The sequence below is a fragment of the Lithobates pipiens genome, unplaced genomic scaffold (genome assembly GCF_037356315.1).
Source record: "Lithobates pipiens isolate NorthernLeopardFrog02 unplaced genomic scaffold, aLitPip1_a1.2 Scaffold_30, whole genome shotgun sequence".
NCBI classification, from domain to species: Eukaryota; Metazoa; Chordata; class Amphibia; order Anura; family Ranidae; genus Lithobates; species Lithobates pipiens.
The window spans coordinates 87,224,060-87,245,854 of record NW_027507791.1 but is presented as its reverse complement, the minus strand read 5'-3'; the positions used below and the strand labels follow the sequence as shown (position 1 = coordinate 87,245,854).

General features: G+C 43.1%; 1 protein-coding gene across 2 annotated transcripts in view; it reads right to left on the bottom strand.

Moving 5' to 3' along the window:
* TTBK2 (tau tubulin kinase 2) overlaps nt 1-21,795 on the bottom strand; it is a 218,997-nt gene that overhangs the window by 42,504 nt on the left and 154,698 nt on the right. For both annotated transcript variants that reach the window (XM_077464563.1, XM_077464564.1), the window contains exons 5-6: nt 14,820-14,960; nt 7,765-7,869 (exon numbers count right to left, since the gene is read on the bottom strand). In XM_077464563.1, the coding sequence (XP_077320689.1) occupies nt 7,765-7,869; nt 14,820-14,960 (246 nt within the window). The remainder of the gene's footprint in view (nt 1-7,764; nt 7,870-14,819; nt 14,961-21,795) is intronic.

The following is a 21,795-nucleotide window of genomic DNA, read 5'->3' as shown; positions in this document are numbered from 1 at the left end:
ACCAATTCAATGGAGGAAAGTCCAAGAACAAAGCTGTAAGGGCATTAAAGGTGTCAGGTCACCTGAGACCATGTGACAGATGCACTCTGTAGGCGTCAGGAGTGCACCGCTAAGGTAGTGGACCCTAGGACTGACTGCTGCGGATTTAACCCTGGGAGGTTCAGGAAGCAGGTCTACAGGATCACTAACACAGAACCCAGTGGGAGATAGAGCATAGATTCTCCAGGGTGCCAGGTCCAAGAGCCAGCAGGTGTTCACCAGAGCCTCTAGTGGGGAGGATGGACTGCGCTGCAGTCTGGCTCCAGGTTGCGGCCCCCGGGACCACACAGCTCACGCTCACGGTAGACTACAGGAGACAGAGGAAGCAGCAGGCTGGAACAATAAGGATAGTTAGGGATAAGGCAGAGGCCAGGGCGACTAGCAGACAGGAATAACAGAGGACACACCAAAGGCTCAGGGTCACAGGCAAACAGGGATAGTGGGGGACACACCAATAGGTCAAGGTCACAAGCACACAGGCATAGTTGAGACCATACCAAGGTCGGTAACAGAGACATGTAGAGCACACGGCAAACAGGAAGCCAAACACACACAATGGTTGATCAGCACTGCTGGCTTGTGGTGCACATGTTAATATAGCGTTCCCTGATAGGGCCTGGGGTGGAGCCATGCTTAGAGAGGTTATAAAAACAGCCAGGTGAGAGTGGCTGGCCTCTTAGTTTGAACACATGAGGAGAGGTAAGCTGACAGAGAAAGATTACTGCATAACCATGACAAAAGGTCTACGTGGAATGGACAATTATGCATGGCTTTACTGACATGTTGTACAGTACTATTAATGAAGTAACTATACGGAAACCCCTTGAATCTGAGCCATAGCCAAATTATCTGATGTGTTGCAGTGTAAGTGCAATGGAATTCAATTTAAAAAAATGAATTGTACAACCCCAATTACAAAAATATTGTGACTGTGTAAAATCTACAAAAAACAGAATGCAAGGTTTGCAAATCTCATAAATGCCATATTTTAGTCACAATAGAAAACATATCAAGTGTTTAAACCGAGAAAATTAACCATTTTAAGAAGAAAAAAAAAAAGGTAATTTTAAAATTGATGAATTGATGGAAACAAAACAGCTGGCAAAGTAAGCTGTACTTATAAGGAAGAGCTGGAAGAACATTTTTCAACAAAATTAAATTAAATTGGCAACAGGTCAGTAACATGACTGGGTATAAAAAAAAAAAAAAAAAGTGCATCGAAGGGCTCATTTACACTTGCTTCGGCTTCAACACACATTAACGGCTAGTTTACACTTTCTTCAAACAAGGCTTCGGACAGGCTTTGTTAAAGCGCTCTGAACGCTAGTCAAAGCTCCTGTCACTAAATATAATAGTTAGCTTACAGTCCTGTTTACACCTTGCTTATGCTTAACCACTTGCTTACTGGGCACTTAAACCCCCCTCAGTCCCAGACCAATTTTCAGCTTTCAGCGCTGATGCACTTTGAATGACAATTGCGCAGTCATAAAACACTGTACCCAAATTAAATTTTTATCATTTTTTTCCCACAAATAGAGCTTTCTTTTGGTGGTATTTAATTACAGCTGGGAGTTTTATTTTTTGCTAAACAAACAAAAAAAGATGCAAAAAAATAAAAAAAATAATCATGCTTAATAGTTTGTTATAAAATTTTGCAAACAGGTCATTTTTCTCCTTCATTGAAGTGCGCTGATGAGGCGGCACTGCTGCACTGGTGGGCACTGATAGGCTGCATTGGTGGGCACTGATAGGCTGCACTGGTGGGCACTGATAGGCACAGATGGGCACAGATAAGGCGGCAGTGATAGGCAAAGATGGGCACAGATAAGATGGCACGGATGGGTGGCACTAAGGGGCACTGATACGTACCACTGATAGATGGGACTGATGGGCACTGATAGGTGGCTCTGATAGGTGGCACTGCTGGGCACTGATGGGCGGCACTGCTGGGCACGGATATGTGGCACTGGGGTGCAGCACCTTTGTTGAGGCAGATTGTGGGCACTGCTGGGTGGCACTGTGGGCACTGCTGGGTGGCACTGCTGGGTGGCACTGTCGGCACTGCTGGGTGGCACTATGGGCACTGCTGGGTGGCACTGACAGGGGGGGACACATTTTTTATTCATGTGGCAAAGCAGCGGGCAGGTGGGCACTGGCAGGGCCGCCGGTGATCGGCTCTTTTTTTTTCTCCTCACGCTGTCAGCGCGAGGAGGAATAATAGCCGATTACCGGCTCCGTTATATCACATGATCAGCTGTCATTGGCTGACAGCTGATCACGTGATAAGGGGTCGGGATCGACCCCTTGCTCGGATCGGTGATCAGGCGAGTCTCATAGCCTCGCCGATCACAGAGCGCGCCGCGCGCGCCCCTCAGGGGGCGCGCAGGCCGCTCGTGCACGGGACGTCGTCAATAGACGTAGTCCCGGCAAAGGAGATCCGTGCTGTAGCCGTCATTTGGCTATAGCGCGGGTCTCAACTGGTTAAAAAATTATACCCCATGTCGCTTTAGTGGGGCTTCAAAGCATCCTCAAAGCCTAGAAATCTATGGCAAAGCTCGCTTGAAGCCCCATCGAAGCCTCATCGAAGCACCAAGCAAAAGCAAGGTGTAAACAAGACTGTAAGCTCCGGCGTGCTGGTGCTGCTCCTATCAGCCAGGAGGCTTCTTTCACATTTTCTGGACTTGCCCAGCAATTGTGTATTATTGGAAGGAGGTTCTCCAGGTGATAGTTAAGACTACTAAGACTAGTATCCCTTATTATCCTAAAGTTTGTCTGCTGGGCTGGTGGAGAAAATGCCAATTCTCAGAGCTAGGAAAATACTTACATCCCTGTTACTGTATTATGCACGCAAGGCCATCACCATGAACTGGAAAAAATCTATCCCCCCCTCTCTTCAGTCCTGGAAAAACCTGGTGAACGCTAGTTTGCCCCTTTATAAAGTCACCTACTCGGGCAGGGGTTGCCTGAAAAAAATTGAAAAGGTGTGGACCTGCTGGTTAGACGATGACACTACGGCAACTGATGCAGTAAATGACCCTTAGTTTAACATTGTGATTTTAGTATGCTGATAGATTGACCCAAATGCTCTCATCTCACATTATCCTGTCACTATAACTTTGAGCACAGAATCTCCTGAGCCAACCTCTTCCCACATTGGGGTATAGATAGATAAGGTTAAGTTTGTGTTGCTCTGTCCTGTTGCAGTCTGTTGCTGCCTCAGAGGTGGACTGTTTGTTATATGATGTGCCCTGTTGCGGCCCGTTGCCACATCAGGAAATTCGCCCCTGTGTGGGTAATGTTTGGCCCCCATGTGGGTAGTTTGTATGCCAATGAAAAATTTAATAAAAAAGATTTTGCAAAAAAAAAAAAAAAAAAAAAAAAAAAAAAACAAGACTGGAAGCTAACCATTTTAGTGACAGGAGCTTTGACTAGCTTTCAGAAAGCTTTAACAAAGCGTGTCTGAAGCCATGTTTTGAAGTATGTGTAAACTAGCCCTTAGAGAGTGTCTCAAAAGTAAAGATGGGCAGAGGTTCATCAATCTGTGAAAAGCTGTGTCTAAAAATTGTCAAACAATTTCAGAAAAATGTTCCTCAATGTAAAAATTGCATTGTAGATATCCTCATCTACAGTGCATAAGATTGAGAGAATCTGGGGAAATCTCTGTGTGCAAGGTTGAAATGCAATATCAGATGCCCATGATCTTCAGGCCATCAGATGGCACTGCATTAAAAACAGGCATGATTCTGTGATGGACATGACTGCATGGAATCAGGAGAATTTCAGACATCACTGTCTGTGAACACTGTTTGCTGCACCATCCAAAAATGCAAGGTAAAGCTCAAATCATACAAAGAAGCCACAACTGAACATGATCCAGAAATACTCCCTACTCTCTTTTATGGGCCAAAGTTCAATTAAAATGGCCCGTTGCAAAGTGTAAAACTGTTCTGTGGTCAGACAAATCAAAATTTGACATTATTTTCCTTACAATCATGGGTGCTGCGTGTCCTCTGGACTAAAGAGGAGAGGGACCTTCCAACTTGTTATCAGCACTGAGCTGAAAAGCCTGCATCTCTAATGGTGTGTGTGTGTGTGTGTGTGTGTGTGTGTGTGTGTGTGTGTGTGTGGGGGGGGGGGGTACATTAGTTTGCTTGGAATGGGCAGCTTCCAAATCTGGTAAGGCACCATCAATGCTGAAAGATATATCCAGATGTTAGAGCAGCATATGTTCCCATCCAGACAACATCTTTTACAGATTTGGCCTTGCAATTTTCAGCAATGCTAAACCACATGCTGTATCTATGACAACAGCATGGCTTCATAGTAGAAGAGTCTGGGTGCTTAACTGGCCTGCCTGCAGTCCAGACTTTTCACCAATTGAAAATATTTGGCACACCTTTAAATCAAAATAAGACCCAGGACTGTTGAGCAGTTAGAATCCTATAGCAAGCAAGAATGAGACAACATTCTACTTCCAAAACGCCATCAACTGGTCCTTCCAGTTGACAGACATTTACATGGTGTTAAAAGAAGAGGGGATGCTACACCATTGTACCCATTGACCCTGTCTCAGCTTTTTTAGGCTGCATTCACACCTGAGCGTAGCGTTTTCAAGCAGAAAATCATGTGAATTTACCGCAATTGTGTGGCGTTTTTTACCGCGATCTTGTGCCGGGCAAAAGGTTACCAATGTTAAAAGGAAAACACCCAAATCGGCTCAATTCGAGCGACAAAAAAGGGTCCGGAACTTGTTTGAGCTTCAGGCATTTGGCTTCAGGCAACATGTAGTGGAGATGTGAACCATCTCCATTGAGAATAATAGATTTTTTCCCCTCTAGCGTTTTGTAACTTCAGGCTTCAAGCTACAAAACGCTCAGGTGTGAATGGGGTCTTAGAATAGGGGATATCGATAAAATATAAATAAAAACAAAACACAAGTGAAACAAGTATTACAGTGGAACTTCATCTATTTAAAAAAAAAAAAAAAAGGTGATAAAAGTTCCGCTTTTCCTGCTCCTCCTCTACCACTTTTGGGGAATTTTTTTTTTCACTTCGACGTGGGTTGCTAGTTTTGACAGGTCCCTGCTCCCACTTCTGCTTTGATTGTCAAAACACAGCAGCACCCATGCATGTACAGTGGGAAGCCAGCTGTGAAGACACAGGAAGTCATCGCCGGATTCTCACAAGCAAGGTGGCAGCACCAAGGACCTGAAGACCCTCAAAGACCAAGAAAACGCTGGGTCCTTGGACTGGTAAGTGTGTGTTATTAAAAGTCAGCAGCTACAAGATTTTTAGTGGCCGACTTAAAAAATAAATTAAGAGATCCACCAAGACCTGTATGTAGTACTGTTGCATCCTTTAGCGTGGCATTGCCAAACAGGTATATTCTGCACATCAAAGTCCTGTGCATTGTATTAACAAAGCAAAAAAAATCACTGCATCTGTGCACTACAAACCAAAAACACACATTTGTAAAATTTAAAGCAAACTCATCCAAGTCTCCATGTTTTTCTTTTCCTAAAAAATCACTCTGAAAAACACCCCCTAGCCCCAGGCAATTCTGGCTGTGGCCATCTTGATTAAGGGCAGATGATTCATACTTCCTGGAATCTATCTGCCCTTAGCATAGGCATGCAGGCAGAAGGGTGTGTTTAGTTGAAAAAACCCTTCCTCTTCTCCCAAAGACTTAAGATGTATGACAACTTGTCTAGGCCTGGAAACCAAAAAGCAACTGAAAAAAAAAAAGGTTTTAACCACTTAAGCCCCCAGACCATTTGGCTGGCCAAAGACCAGAGCACATTTTGCGATTCGGCACTGCGTCGCTTTAACCACGACATGGCTCCCAAACAAAATTGGCATCCTTTTTTCCCCAAAAAGAGAGCTTTCTTTTGGTATTTGATCACCTCTGCCTTTATTTTTTGCACTATAAAGAAAAAAAAAAAAAAACCGCAATAAGCGTTTATTGATTGGTTTGCACAAAAGTTATAGCGTCTACAAAATAGGGGATCGTTTTATGGCTTTTTTTTTTTTTTTTTTTCAGTGATTTTTATTGTGACTGCGACATTATGATTCTAACTGTGGGGGGCAGGGGCTGTGTGTGACACGACACTGATCACCACTCTCGATCACAGGGAGCTGTGATTAGTGTCAGTGTCATTAGGCAGAAGGGGGAAATACTTATTACATTAGCATTTCCCCGTTCTTCTTTCTCTCCATGAGACGATTGTGGGCGCCCGTAAGTCACCTCTTAAAGGGCAACGTACAGATACTTTAATCTGCCTGTATGTGCCCTTCTGCCGCAGTATAGCTTAGTGAGGCGGTCGGGAAGCGGTTCAACAAGTAACTATGATATTAAAAAATAATTAATGTTGAAAGTTGAAAGTGACCCAATATATTCAAAGCCTGCGTGCTGAAAATTCTATGCCCCTAACCACAATTGCGCACTGCTCAGCGCTTTAAGATGAAATATACTTTAAGTGAATAGAAACTACTAGTAATAATAATAGCTGCTGCTTATTTATAACAAAATCATAGAGAATATATAGTTATAATAGTTCAAATCCTGAAATCAAGAGTCCACTTATTATATATATCACACTAGTCTGATATATTGGGAAGAAATGGGGTATAATACACCTTCGTGATTTAATTTTAGTTTTTTTAACATGAATAGGTGCTGAGACCCTATGTGTTTAGTATATTACATATGCTTTTGTATTGATTTTAAATGAATCGCTCACGCATAAATAGTGGTGAGCCCGGCGTTCTGTAATCTTGCCTGTAAGAATAGGCTATATGCATAATTATAGATGTTTAGATGTAATGTTCTATTTAACCTAGGATCATATAGGGTTATTATATGAAGTTTTATATTCGTACATCCTGGATAGGCTTGTGGATGGCTTTATAATTAGATACACTGGGTCCGTGATTGTTTACATTCGCGGTGGTGAAGATAGGGACGCGATTCCGATTGGATCGTGTCCCTGTCATTCTAGCCGTGGCGTGCGGTCATTGGGCCTCGTGACGCATATAGGCATCCTTCCGGTGGTGTGTATTACGCCCTCGGAAGAAGTCAAAAGTGACGAAACTCTTCAGAAGGTAATACACACCGGTAGTGAAGTGTGCGTTCCACGTACCGAGTTTCACTAATAACCAAGGCACCAGGAAGTGAACTAGTCTATAGAGCGGACGTCCGTGGTTGCTGAGGTATATCGAAATAAGGAAAAAGGCACAGTACACATTTAAATTCTAAGCGATTGTTCTTATTTGTTTGGTACGCATATTTTATTTGTATGGGTGGTTTTAATAAAAAGGTTGAAGCAATATCACGCTATGTTGGCACGTTTTTTCCTTTTATATGAAAAACATCGGACCTCCCACTATTGAGACATCTAGCGGCTAAGAAGTAATTTGTTTTGATACTATGAAGGCTCAAACTTTTTAGAATTTTGGTGAGTGTATCCCCAAAGGGGGCTCTCGCTTTGGAGCACAAAAAGGTGGATCGTGAGGTGGAAGCTGTTTGTATCTCTCCCCTTTCACAAACTGAATTGTATCCAATCACCATTATTTCATGAGCACTTAATGAAGGTCTTCTGAACAGACGTGCATGTTTATGCGCTGCTATATATAATAAGTGGACTTTTGATTTCAGGATTTGAACTATTTATATATACTCTATGGTTTAATGTTGAAAGGGAAGTTCTGCTTTAAAGATATACATACCGGCCGTACATCTCCACAGGAGTTTGTAAATTGCCGCGCCAGCCCAAAATCCAGCATAAAACATTTCCGACAGGTGCTGGGAAAACGACCCATTGCAAAATTTGACTGTAAAAGAACATATGGGAAGAAAGTTATACAATATAAGACCAGAACGAAATACCTTCATCAGCTCACAACATTACAGGTACACTCTAGTAAAAAAATAAATCTTAAAGCGGGAGTCCGCCGTTTTTTTTTTTTAAAAAGCCTGCAGCTACAAACTTTTAAAATAATGACACTTACCCGCCCAGCGTGCCCGCGATGTCGGCACCCGAAGCCGATCTCTCAATCGTCTCTCGGGTGCTGCCGCCGCCATCTTGGGTATGGGAATCAGGAAGTGGAGCCTTTTCGGCTTCATTTCCCAGTTCCCTACTGCACTTGCGCGAGTCGCGCTGCGCAATAAGGATGGTCCCCGCTGTCTCTGGGATCCGTGTGTTTCCCAGCAGGCAGCGGGGGACCTTCGGAAAGGGGCGTAGATTCTGCAGAATCTACGCCGGAAGTGGGTGCAGATACCTGTACTGTACAGGTACCTGCACCCCCCCCCTCCCCCCTGAAAGGTGCCAATTGTGGCGCCGGAGGGGGGGGTTCCAATGAGCGGAAGGACCACTTTAGGGTGGACCTCCGCTTTAAGATGCATACAGGGAACAATTCCTACCCGTTTAGGTCTTCAGCTTGTCAAGCCAAAACCAGTCCCCTTATCGGTAATGAGGCTATTTGGGAAACCTTTCTACTCACCCGTTATATAGAGATATTCCCAATCACATCTGTTACAGGCTATCTGCCATCTCTCACATGTATCAAAGTGACCATACTTAAAGTTCTTTACTGCCCCCAATCACATACAAACCTAACTGTACTATGGGTGACCAATATGGAATGAGCATGCATGAATTGGATGTCTGGCACTTCATATGCACATGCCTGATCCTGGTCATTAACTCACCTAAAAGTGATTAAAAGTACAATGATGACCTCTCTGGAGCATGCACCTTCTGAACAAATCAGCAATGGCCACTACTATATTTTGATCATGGCAGATTACTTTTAAATCTCAAATATGTACTGTATTTAATATGCCATTTCAGAGCAGATTCTTAATTTACCTACTTTGTTAAATCTAATAAAAATCTAGTTTAAAAAAACAGTATGTTGCTGCAAACAAAGTCTATTAAGAAAATAATAAAAGTAAACCCAAGAATACAAATAGAATATATTGCAGCCTATAAGCCCTTATGGTACTACACCCCCCCCCCCCCCCATAGTAAATATATACATTAACAAATTGAAGCTGAACTCCACCTAACACTTTGAAGCAGTTACAGCAGTTTTTTTCCCTTTTTGGGATAAAGGTTTTACATAAATTAACAGCTAATCATTGTAAGCACCCCTGTCAGCATTGAATGGATTGTCTTATCCCTCTAACTGCTAATTGGTCTGGATAGCTTGGTCCGTTAAAAGAAGTTGAAAAGAACAGACTTACTGACTGGATCACAAGGTGAAAATAAAAGGAAAAAAAAAGAAAGTTAGGTACCTGGTAACTCTTTCTAAGAAGTCTTTCAGGGCAGCATTTGAGAGAGGATCCTCCTCCCTGAAACAGGAAACACACAAGTCCACCATTATAAATTTGTTAGCCTTAAACTGTATGCCTCAGTTATATTAAAGCACCAAAGCATACCTGGCATTATCGCTTTAGGGTGGGAACTAGTGCTGCCGTGGAAAACTTCTTAGCAAAAGAGTTACCAGGTACTTAACTCTGTTTTCTCGAATCATCTTCCAGGGCAGCATCCAAGAGGATGTATATCAAGCAATACTTACTAGGGCGGGGATAAAGACTGAAGCAAATTGCGACCAAATGCCTCCAAAGACCAATTGGTCTTGGCCAGACAGCTGGTCTATACAGGTAGTGCCTTGCAAAGTACTGAAGCTCGACCATGTCGCTGCCCTGCAGATCTGCTCCGAAGTTGCCCCTGCTTTCTCTGAGCCCGAGGTTGCCCAGGCTCTGATTGAATGTGCTCTGATTCCACTTGGTGAGGTTTTGTGCCTCATAGGCCGTCTGAATGGCAATTCCAATCCATCTGCTGATCATGTCTTTCAATGCCCGTTTTCTTTTACTGGCTCCTGCATAGAGGACGAATAGGAGGTAGTTCTTCGCCAATCCTTCATTCTCTTGAGGTATGCTATGTGTGTATTTCTTACATCTATCTCATTGTTAGTGTCTCTTTTCTTGTTGTCCATAGATTTTGGAAGCAATGGGATGATTACATTTTGGGGCCTATGGAATGCTGAAGAGACTTTTGGTAGAAAAGCCAGGTCTGGCGAGAGGATTATTTTGTCTGTATCAGGCAGTATGGTTCCATCATGGAAAGTGCTTGGATTTTGCTCACTCTTCTGGCCAATACTAGGGCCACTAGAAGTGCAGTTTTTAGAGTAAGATTTTTGTCTGAGCTGTCTTCCAACAGTTTGAATGGGGGAGAGAGAAACCCTCTGAGCACTGTGTACATCCCATATTGGAGTTTTTTGTCTAACTCTGTTTAGTGACATTACTAATCACTTCATCAGCAGATCCTCTGCTAGTGTGGCATCCATAAAGGAGGAGAGTGCTGCCACTTGTACTTTAAGCGTGCTCAGAGATGTTCTTGTCTCCTTCCTGTAGGAAATCCAGAATCATCTGGATTATCTCTCTGCCAGGGATCGGTTTGTTTTTATTCCAGTAGACAAACTTTTTCCTTACTTTCTCGAAGATTGCTCTAGTCATGAGTTTTCTGCGGTCTAGGAGGGTGTTGATCACTCTGACAACCTTTTGTTTTGTAGTCTTACCCTTTCAGTAACCAAGCTGAAAGCTTCAGGAGTCTGTGGTTCGGATGGTTGACTGGTGCCTGTGATAAGAGATCTGGAAGATCCGGCAGTGTCAGCTGTGGCTGGACGCTGAGGTTCTTCAAGTGGCTGAACCATGCTCTTTGGGGCCAGTACGGCGCTATGAGTATCACCGTTGTTTTCTCTGCCTTGATTTTTTAAATCACTCTTGGTATTATGGCAGTTGGAGGGAATGCATAACACAACTGACGATTCCAGCTTTGGCTGAATGCATCTACTCCACTGTTGCCATCTGTGGGATCCAGTGAAAACAACATTGGTAATTTTATGTTTGCCTTGGAGGCGAACAGATCTACCTTGGGTACTCCCCATGTTTGCGTGATCTGTGAGAAGGTTGCTTGGTTTAGCAAACACTCTGTCGGTTTTATAGTCTTACGGCTCAGAAAGTCTGCCAGAGTATTATCCGTTCCTTTCAGGTGGATGCCTGATATTGATCTTATGTTTGTTTCTGCCCACAACAGAGTTGTTTCCTTTCAGGCTCATCAAGCTTTAGGATTGTCCCCCCTTGCCTGTATAAGCATGCCACCGTTGTGGCGTTGCCTGAATGAACCCTTATGTCTCTCCCCTGTATCACTGGTTGGAAGGCTTTTAGTGCCTCTACCACAGCTTTTAGCTCCCTCATGTTTGAGAAGGCTTGAGAGCATTTGGAGTTCATTTCCCCTGTGTGCAGAGCTCCTCCATGTGTGCTCCACAACCTAGGGTACTGCCATCTGTGGTAATCCTGACAGGGTTGTATCGAGCCCATCAATGTATCGTGAGCGGATTGAGCCACAACTGGAGTGTTTGACTGAGTTCAGAACAGAAATGGATGTGTCTAGGGATGAGTGGTTGCCATCCCACTGAGGCAGAATATAATTCTGTATAGGTCCCCCTATTGGAGTGGGATTTTTAACATGACCACCAACACCATACAACAGTTAAAACATGCAAGTTCTTTATTAACAATTACAGAACAAATACAAAATCAAGCCAGAGAGACCCCGCTACTGATGGTGTCTCTTATGGCATATCTACAAATACACACATACATGGATAAATGTAAAAAGCCAACCAATGACTAAAAAATACTCTTTTCTTATGACCCACACCCGACACGTTTCTAGTATCACTAGGAGAACGCCGACCCATACCTTATCACCTACGCAGTCTGACATGGGTTTGGGACACACCCATGCATATGAGCGACATACACCCTATGTAGCTTTTCAAGCATATCCAATTCTGATGAACTATTCCAGGTGGGCTATCATTGTCGCTATAGGCTTATTTAAGTATGAGCATATTCCAGAACAAATAACCTTTTTTTTTTCCATGCTCCCCATCATGTGCATGTATCATATGTGGTTAATATGTGGGTTTTAGATTTTAAGATTTGTTTTCTTTATGTTGTAGAAATACCATTATGCCATCTAAATTTTTATCTTCACCCCTGATGAAAATTCTATGATACCAGCAACTAGAAATGCGTCGGGTGTGGGTCATAAGAAAAGAGTATTTTTTATTCATTGGTTGGCTTTTTACATTTATCCATGTATGTGTGTATTTGTAGATATGCCATAAGACACCATCAGTGGCGGGGTCTCTCTGGCTTGATTTTGTATTTGTTCTTTAATTGTTAATAAAGAACTTGCATGTTTTAACTGTTGTATGGTGTTGGTGGTCATGTTAAAAATCCCACTCCAATAGGGGGACCTTTTTTTCTTTCTGAAGTATATTAGGGATGGGACCACCTCACCAGAATCTTTTGACCCACTTGACCCACTGAGAGCCCCTTTCTACCACATAATTCTGTATAGGTTTTGTGTGAATCTGCACCCAGGTGATAGCTGGGATTGAAGACATCATCAGTCCCTAGCACTGCCATTCCTTGTCTGATCCTGATAGAGTTGTTCGTCATCAGTGAGGCTATTGCCTGTATGATTTTTTTTTTTTAAATTTTTCCCGATTTTGGTTAGTCTGGAGTCCAGTACATAGCCCAAGTACACTATTCTCTGGCTTGGGATGGTCAGCTGCGATTTTTCTGTATTTACTATCCACCCCAGGTTTTGTAGATAGGACATACGTGTGCCCAGATTGGTTTCTAGGGTCTCCGCTGAATCCACAAAGAACAGTAAGTCCTTTAGGTATGGTATTACGCCAATGTCTTGTCTTAAGCCTTTTAGAGCTTCTGCCATTATCTTTGAGAAGATCCTGGGTGCAGAAGAGATGCCAAAAGGGAGAGCCATATATTGCAGGAGTAGGGTGGCTGTCGGTCCCTGAATTGCGAACCTCAGGAATCTTCCTTTATGGGGGCCATGTAGGTAAGCATCCTGTAGGTCTATTGTGGCCATGAATGTTCCTTAAGGTAGGATATTTCTGACTGAAAAGATAGACTTTTTGGTGTACTGGAAATGTTCTAGGTTTCTTGGGCTACAGTCCTTTATACATTTTGTCATGTAGGGTAAAGCTCTACGGCTTTTTTCTCTTTGATGCCCAGCATGACGCCTATAGCTTTAAGACTATCCGTATCTACTGAGAGGAACAAGTTGCCCTCTGATGCCAGATCTTCTTCTTCAGCATCTGAGCATAGGCCTTCCTCAGATTCATCAGAATCATCCTCTTGCTACTCTACCTGTTCCCTGCTACTGGAAGGCACGCTTGTCATGCTGGTAGATGGGGTACTGGTTTGACTAGCGCTTGCCGGTGTCTAATTTCTCAATTGCTGAGCGCAGTGGTGCCATGGTGCTCTTTATTTCTTTTTTGAAAGAGCTAAGCAGGTCTTTAAAGGTAACCTTTGTGATTCTTTGGCTACCATCTTGTCTCTGCATTTTTAGCACGAAGATTTTTTCCAGTCAGGAGGAAAACAGTGGCCACAAGAAGTGAATGCTTTGTTCCCGTTTTTCTTTCCTCTGAGGTCTTTGCCTGTAATCAAGCACAAAGGGCCCGTGAGGTAGGCGGTTTACCAAACTGCATGTAAATAGACAAGTTTGTAGTAAGGTGAAGAAAGAGGTGACTCCAGAGTACTCTGGGCTTACCTTGGAGCTGGCTTGCAGGATCTGCAGGGCAGGGTGGAGAAGCGTTCGATGTGGTCAGCCACCAGGATCCTCTGCTTAGAGGGACCTTTTTAACTGCTTCCTGCGTGAGCTCTGGCCCCACCTCCAGCTGATCCCCTGTGGACATACCTCTACATGCTGCTTCCTCTGGTGTCCTCCTTCCTGGCTTTCCATTAGGGAGGAAGACTTCCACCTATTTCTGTAATTTTTCTCTTTATTTTTTTTTTAAATTGCAGCCCCGCACAGAAATGACGTCACCGGAAGTGAACCACTATTGTTTTCTTAGAAGGCTATTCTTAGAGACGCCAGGAAAAACTGCAGGTTGCAGCAGCCTCCGTTTGCGGTAGTGTGGCGGGCAGACAAGCAGGAGAGAATGGTGGGTGTAGTGGCCGCCGTTCGTTCAGTACAGCGGTCAGGTGGGCTGGCAGTGGGCAGAAAAGCGGCCTCCGCCATTGGAAAGAATGGCATCTGGGGGAAAATGTCAGTGTCAACTGTTTCAACTTAGGGGGATGGTTGCAAGCCCCTCTGTAGGGGTGAAACCTCAGACAGAACGATTTGCTCAAGTTGCTGCCCCTGCTCGCCCTCCCAAGGCCCGTTTGGCTGAATGGGATGCTGGACAGGGAGTCTCCCACAAAAAGCATAGAGACTTGAAAAATAATAAACGTTTTTCAGCTTCTATGGGTCCAGAAGAAACACAAAACAGAGGCATGCAGTAAGGCTAACAAATTTATAATGGTGGACTAATGTGTTTCCTGTTTCAGGGAAGAGAAGCCTCTCTCTCGGATGATGCCCTATAAGACGAATGGAAATGCAGCCATCACAAGAATTGGAGAGTTTCAATTTAATACATTTTTGTTTTTGGGTATAAAATGGCTTTAAATAAAATAAAGTCATGGCTAAAAATATTGGTACCCCTGCATTTCTGTCAGAAAATGCACCACTTCGCCCAGAAAATTGTTGCATTTACAAATTTTTAGGCATTCTCATGTTTATTTCTTTTGTTTGTATAGGTATGACACAAAAGTGGAGAAACAAAAAGCCAATCTGACATTCTACAGAGGGGGATCCACTGTAAGGACATCTAAGTGTACAGATTTTTTATGTACTAACCGGTTTGATGTCTCTGTGAAGGAACCCTACAGAATGAATGCTCTCAATTGCCTCCAAAATTTGTCTTCCAAGTCGTAGCATGGTGCTGACCGAAAAAGTGCCCCGGGACTGGCTGCGGCGGAGATCTGCCAGATTCCGACCCTGAAGATAGAGAGCAGAACCATTAAACAACACACGAGGACATACAACTGCTAGTATTGAGTATTAATAGTAGAATCGAAGCAATATAAGCAGCACCAAGAGCAAAAACTTGATTACAAATTACAATTTAAAGATTACAAAAATCAGTAGGAGAAACAAAAGCAAAGAATGGCTTGTAAACGTACAAGAATAGTGAGACACTATACTTTCAGAAAGAATATTGGTCTGTGGGGAAAAAAGCACCAGTAATAAAGCAATGGTGCAATCAAGATTTTAATTGAAGAAAACAACTAAAAATGGTAGAAATCAGGTGCACAGGTCACCTTCTTCCTAAATAGCAGTGCTCAGAAGTGGCCAATAGCACAGGAAGCACACAAGCATGAGATATGGGGTGCACCCAGTAGATATGATTTTGGTTTGCAAAAATTGGTATGGTTGCATTGGTCATGGGAATTTCATCCCCAGAAATTTTTAGCAACCATTTCCATGTCTTATGTTGCCACATACTGCTCTCTCTATAGAATATATATATACACATATACATATATATATATATATATATATATATATATATATATATATATATATAGTCTGCAGTGTTATGATAAAAAAAATCGTAAGCACTGGATTTAAGACAGGAGCAGGCCCTTTGAGTTAATAAACTGGTCCAGTGCCTCAACCTTTTTTCAGTCAAGGCACTCTTTAAAAATTCTGTAGTCTCAAGGCACCCCATTCTCAAATGTAGAAATCTTAACTATTAGGCCGCGTACACACGGGCGGATTGTCTGGCCAACTAAGTTCGTCAGACAATCCGACAGACAGTCCGTTCAAAATTTGCATGAACGGACTTGACCACACACGATGAGCAGACAGTCCTCTGAAAGCGTGCGCGATGACATGTACAGCACGTACGACGGGACTAGAAAAACGACGTCCTATACACTGCAATGCAACCTTCGGCCGTGTAAATCCTTTCTGAGCATGCGCCATACTTAGTCCATCCAACTTGCCTACACACGAGCGGACTGTCCGCTGAAACCAAGTTTGGACGGACAAAACCAAGTTTGAACGGACAAAATTTCGGAAATTCCGTAAGACTTTGTTCGTCAGACAGTCCGCTGAAAAAGTCCGCTGAAGCCCACACACGAGCGGATTGTCCGCTGAAACACGGTTCAGCGGACTAAGTTGGACAGACAATCCGCCCGTGTGTACGCGGCCTTAGTTTTACATCGCATCACCATCCTCACACTTGAGGCAGCCAACATTAGAGGAGATTTATTCTTTTAAAGCAAATACACACAGCATTTCTTCCTCCTCATTTTCTCTCCCCCATGCAGCAAATGTGACCCCATTGCTGACAGAGAGGGGCAGGGAGGTCAAACAAGGATGCTGTGCAGGTGCCCAATGTCCTTTTTAACTAATGACATCAGTGGTTGTTGGGATGCTGGCGGCAAGCCTGCACAGTGCCCAAGGTTGTAATGTTGCACAATGAAAACATGTGGCTTTGTGCAACAAAGAATAGTGTTTGTTCCACCTGCTGGTTTGTACACAATTTTTGGGCAATTTTTAGGCATCGTGGCAAGGCACCCCTGAAGAACCCAGAAGGCACCCTGCCTATAAAGTCTGAACTGGTCTAAACTCTTATTTTAAGAAAAAAATGATTACATATTTAGATTTGTAAATAAAACTATACATATGATACACATTCAGTACTGTGCAAATGTTTTAGGCTTTTATGAAAAAATGCTATACAGTGCGTATGCCTTCAAAAACATGTAATAAATTATTTTTATTTAGGAATCAACAACTACAAAGTGCATATATAAACAGAAAACCCTAAATCAAATCACTTTAGTGTGTCCCTGTGACTTTAAAACTGCATCAACTTTCCCAGGTACGCTTGTACACAGTTAAAGGGTAACTCCTGTCGAAAGGTATATATTTTTCCTATTAATAGTATGTTAAATATCTTTATCTTTGATATTATTCATTTTCTGGCTAGCTGATTGTTTAGCTTAGAAAGTTTTCATCAAAGCCAGACAGTCAGCTTCTGTTCTTCACAGACAACGTTATCTCCCTTTATCTGAATTTACTAAGCTGTCTTTCACTTCCTGAAAAGGGTTGTCGGTCGTTCTGAAGCCCCATACACACTATCAGATTTTCTGCTGATTTTGTGGATACAGCGAATACCTCCTAAGTTGTTAAATTTTAGGAGAAATTCATGGTACCTACAGGTAAGCATTTTTAAGTAGAAAATATTTTTTTTATAAACCTTCGGCCTTTTTTTGTTTATATCTCAAAAAATAAAAACCACAGAGGAGATCAAATACCACTAAAAGAAAGCTCTAAAAAAAAAAAAAAAAAAAAGACGCAAATTTTGTTTGGGTACAGCATTGCATGACCGTGCAATTACCAGTTAAAGCAGTGCAGTGCCAAATTGTAAAAAGTGCTTTGGTTGGGAAGGGAGTAAAACCTTCCGGGGCTGAAGTGGTTAAGATCCATACGTTCACTGTCCGTGGGACTTTTTAGGTGTGAAATATATGTCAAATAATATAGTTTTCATAAAAATATATTATTTTTATTAATACAATATCAGAATCTTTGCTTTCATTGCATCCACATATGGATGTGTTTGACAGCTGTATTGATGCATTTCTTGGTTAGTGCCTTCAGAAACAGAAAAAATAAGCCTTAATAAAAAAGACCATATATGTTTGTTGGATGGGAGAGGGGACAAAGACTCCATACAAGGGTCACAAGGAATAAGTGGCAGCTGTAATATAGGTTTCTTTAGTACAGGGCTATACAGGTATGCCTCCTCTAGAAATAAAATGGCACCCTGTCTTGTAGACATTGTCTGGAATCTACATTCTCGGTTCATTAGCTAACCAATCATAAGCTATTAATAACAAGTATAAGAATACTTTCATTTTGTTTAAAGCATTCAAGATTTTCAAAACCATAAATTGAAATTAAACTGCAGACGAACACAGCTAAGCTGAAAATAGAAACCAATGTTAACAAGTATTGTGTTTTTGCCACAAATTAAACAACTCACCTGCTGTTTAAGGCCTTATTCACTTGTGCATTTAGAGACTGGACAAGATTTCCTGCAGAAGACCCAGCAGGTTTTCTGCAAACAGCTGCCCCATGCAAAGTCATGACAGACTGACAGTGTCTGCCTACATTCGTATGTGAACAGACATGCAATGATTGCCTGTGGATGATCATCCCTGGATGCAAGCATGTGTAAAGGGCCCATCTGAAGGTAATCTCTGCAAGTCCAAATACATGCAAATGACTGTGGGTGCTGTTAGGCTCTCGTTTATTTGTATAGGGATTCCTACCCACCGCTGTTCGGAAACTGTAGTCGGCCCCTAAAACACATGTGTGAATGAGGCCTAATTTGGGCACAATCAGATCAATGCAATTAGTCATTGAAAAGAAACAGTTCTGAATGTAAATCACGTTTGTGTCAGGGCTGTGCTCAGCTGTCGGTTAATTGCCAGTACTCGTTCCACAGTGGCTCACCTGTTGATCATCTCCTGCTCGTCAAGCAATCCCACAGCCAGCCCCTTCTGGCTAAACTGCCTGGTTCATTTCTTCAATGCTTTTGCCTTGGTCAACATATCTAGATAGACTCTCTGCTGTGCTCCTGTTGAAGACTTGTCTGGCTGATGTCCCTTCTGGTTCCTGAACCTGTCTGCTGCCTAGGCTGTTCTCTGGCTTCCCGATTTCCTAGCGTGTTCTGACTACCCGATTTGACTACCAAACCCTGGCTATGTTTTGACTACGTTTACCAGTTGCACCATTTTTATCATTTATTTAACCTCCCTGGCGTTGCGATTATTTCGGATTTTAGGTGCTAAAAGCGGTGCCATTATTTTGCATGAAAATTTGGCATTTTATATTGTAGTCCTGTAATTCTTAGCAATAACTCACTTAAATCTGTCCAAACCAGAGCCTAGCAGACATCCCGGGTATGATAAAGTTTGAAAAATTAAATCATAAATTATAATATAATAAAGAATTATAAATAATTGTACCAAATAATAATATAACAATAATAAAAATTATTCAATAATGTAATCAAATCAAAAACACTGAAATTTGCTCAGTTGCAGAATTGTCACTGTCATTACTTTTCAGTATATGATGATGGATCTCCCCACAAATCACTATCCCTCAATTCTGCAAGTGATTACAATTTATTATCGCTGTTTTCTAGCTGGTCTATAATCATTTTTGATGTAAAGTGACAGTTTTGGTTGCTATGGACAATCTCCAGTTTCCAGGCATAAAGAACAGTTTTTATTATATAAAACTGCATGCAGGGCACTGGGCAGACCACTAGGGAAAAAAGGGATGTGAAATTATTACATACAGCAATGTAATCTATAAGATTACATTATACTGTATGTACACTGTGGGTTTCACTTTTTGAATTTGGCGGCGATCTCCGTCCTCATGCGTCGCAACGCTCGCAGGGCACGGAGATCAGCTCCGTGATAGATCGAGAGAGACACGGCTCACTCGTACAGCGCGGGGACATCGCTGGATCCGAGGGAGAAGGTAAGTAAGCATCCTCCTGGATCCAGCGATGCTGTCCCGAGTCTGGCTCGGGGTTACCGCTTTTGGCATAAAAATTCCACCCCAAGCCAGACTCGGGAATACCGTCAGGGGGGTTAGAAGGTGTGATTTTTACTGCATTTTCTGTCTCCATCTGTTTCATGGTTCCTGACAGTAGGCGAAGGTCATGAATTCAGAAAATGCAGGCAATCCACCTAGTGGTAATATTTTTTCCAGGTTGAATGAGCAGGATCACTGCATGGATCAGTTTGCCATAGCGTAACAGATGCTCCTGATTCGCACCGCTCACTTGGATCTTCCCACTGTGGCTGCTCCGGTACAACCTGTGTTGCAGGCCATCCCTGCTGCTGCTCCAGTCTCTGTGCAAACACCCGCTTTGAATACTACCTCTGTAAGAGGTATGTCTGGTGCCGCTCTGCTTCCCCAGCGATTTGGGGGCAATCCAGTTCAATGCAGAGGGTTTCTCAATCAGGTTGGGATATACTTTGAGATGCTGCCCCACGTGTTCCTCATGGACAGAAACAAAGTAGGCTTCATTATTTCTTTGCTTTCTGATAGAGCCTTGGCAACCCTCTATGGGAGAAGCAAAAACCCATTGTTCTGAGTTAGCCAGTTTATGGCTTCCTTTAAAAAGGTTATACGACGTTCCCGCACGCTTCACTTTAGCTGCCAAGAGCCTCTTGTCCATCAGAGTATGAGAACTGTTGCCGATCACACCACTGAATTCCATACTCTGAGGTTGCTTGGAACAATGAGGCCCTCGTGGCTTTTTCTCATGATCTCATAGATAACATCAAAGATGCAGCTTGAGAGAAACCTACAGATCTGGAGAAGTTAATCACGTTTGCCATTCTCATTGACTGCCAACTTAGAGAGAGACCTTCCTTTAAGGAGTGCTTGCGGAAGCCTCCTGTACATTTGGCTTCAATCTTTGCAGTCCTACCCTTACCTCCCATGCCTCCTGGTATCGAGTCTGCCAGTGAAGTAGAAGCCATGCAGTTTGGCTTCACACATCTCTCTGCGGATTAGAGGGCCTTTAGGAGGAGGGAAAGATTGTTCCTTTATTGTGGCCAGGCAGGTCACTTCTTGAAGTCCTGTCCTAACCATCCAGGAAATGCTTGCACCTGAGATCCTATAGGGGACAGACCTTAGGTGGCATTATGTCCCAAGTTACCTTGAAGGATAAGCCTCCAGCTTCGGTTACCCTTTCGTGGTCTGAGTCGCTCATCGAAACACAGGCTCTAATCAACTGTGGGGTTGCAGGCCCGTTCACAGACAGTGCCTTTGTGTCCAAGCATTCAATTTTGCTGCAGCTTCGTGCCACTCCACTTGCCATTGAGGCTATTGATGGGAGACCTCTACAGCCGGCCCATGTAACTCATGAGACTGCTCCGTTGACCATGGCTGTAGGGACTATTCACCATGAGATAATCCAATTTCAAGTAATTACCTATCCTCATTATCCAGTGGTTATTGGTTATCCTTGGTTACAGAGGCACAACCCCTCTTTTGATTGGCTTTGTACTGATGTTCTTTCCTGGTCGCCACTATGCAGTAAGACATGTTTTCAGAAAGTGGCTAAGGTCTGGTGCACCTCTTCCCTCTCCTCCTTGCCAGAGGAGTACCGCTACGTTAGCGAGGTCTTTGACAAGGGTCAAGCCGGTAGTTTGTCCCCACACCGATCATATGATTGTGCAATTGACCTTCAACCTGGTGCTATGCCTCCACGTGGCCGTATTTACCCTTTGTCTCAGAGGATAAAGCTATGGAGGACTGACGCAATGGGTTCTCAAGGGTTCATCAGAAAATCCTCGCCTCCTGCTGGTGCTGGCTTCTTCTTAGTGAGAACGTAGAGTGGTGAACTGAGACCTTGTATCGATTATAGGGATCTCAATCGCATCCGATTAAGATTGCTTAGCCGATTCTGTTGATTAATCATCATCTACATTTCTACAGTGGCCTTGACTCGTAGGTCTATGTCCATTACGTTTTCTCTCTCTTCTCTGGTCAAACCCCTGACTGTAATGACAAGAAAGGATGGTAACCCACAGAATTGGTCTCCAGATTCCATTAAAGCCTTTGTTTCAGCTCCTGTGCTGGCACATCCTGAGCCTACGCTACCCTTCTTTCTTGAGGTTGATACATCGGAGACTGGAGTGGGTAACCTTCTGTCTCAACACCCTACCTCAGAGCGCTATGCATCCTTGTGGCTACTAAGAAACTGTCTCCTGCAGAATGCAATTAT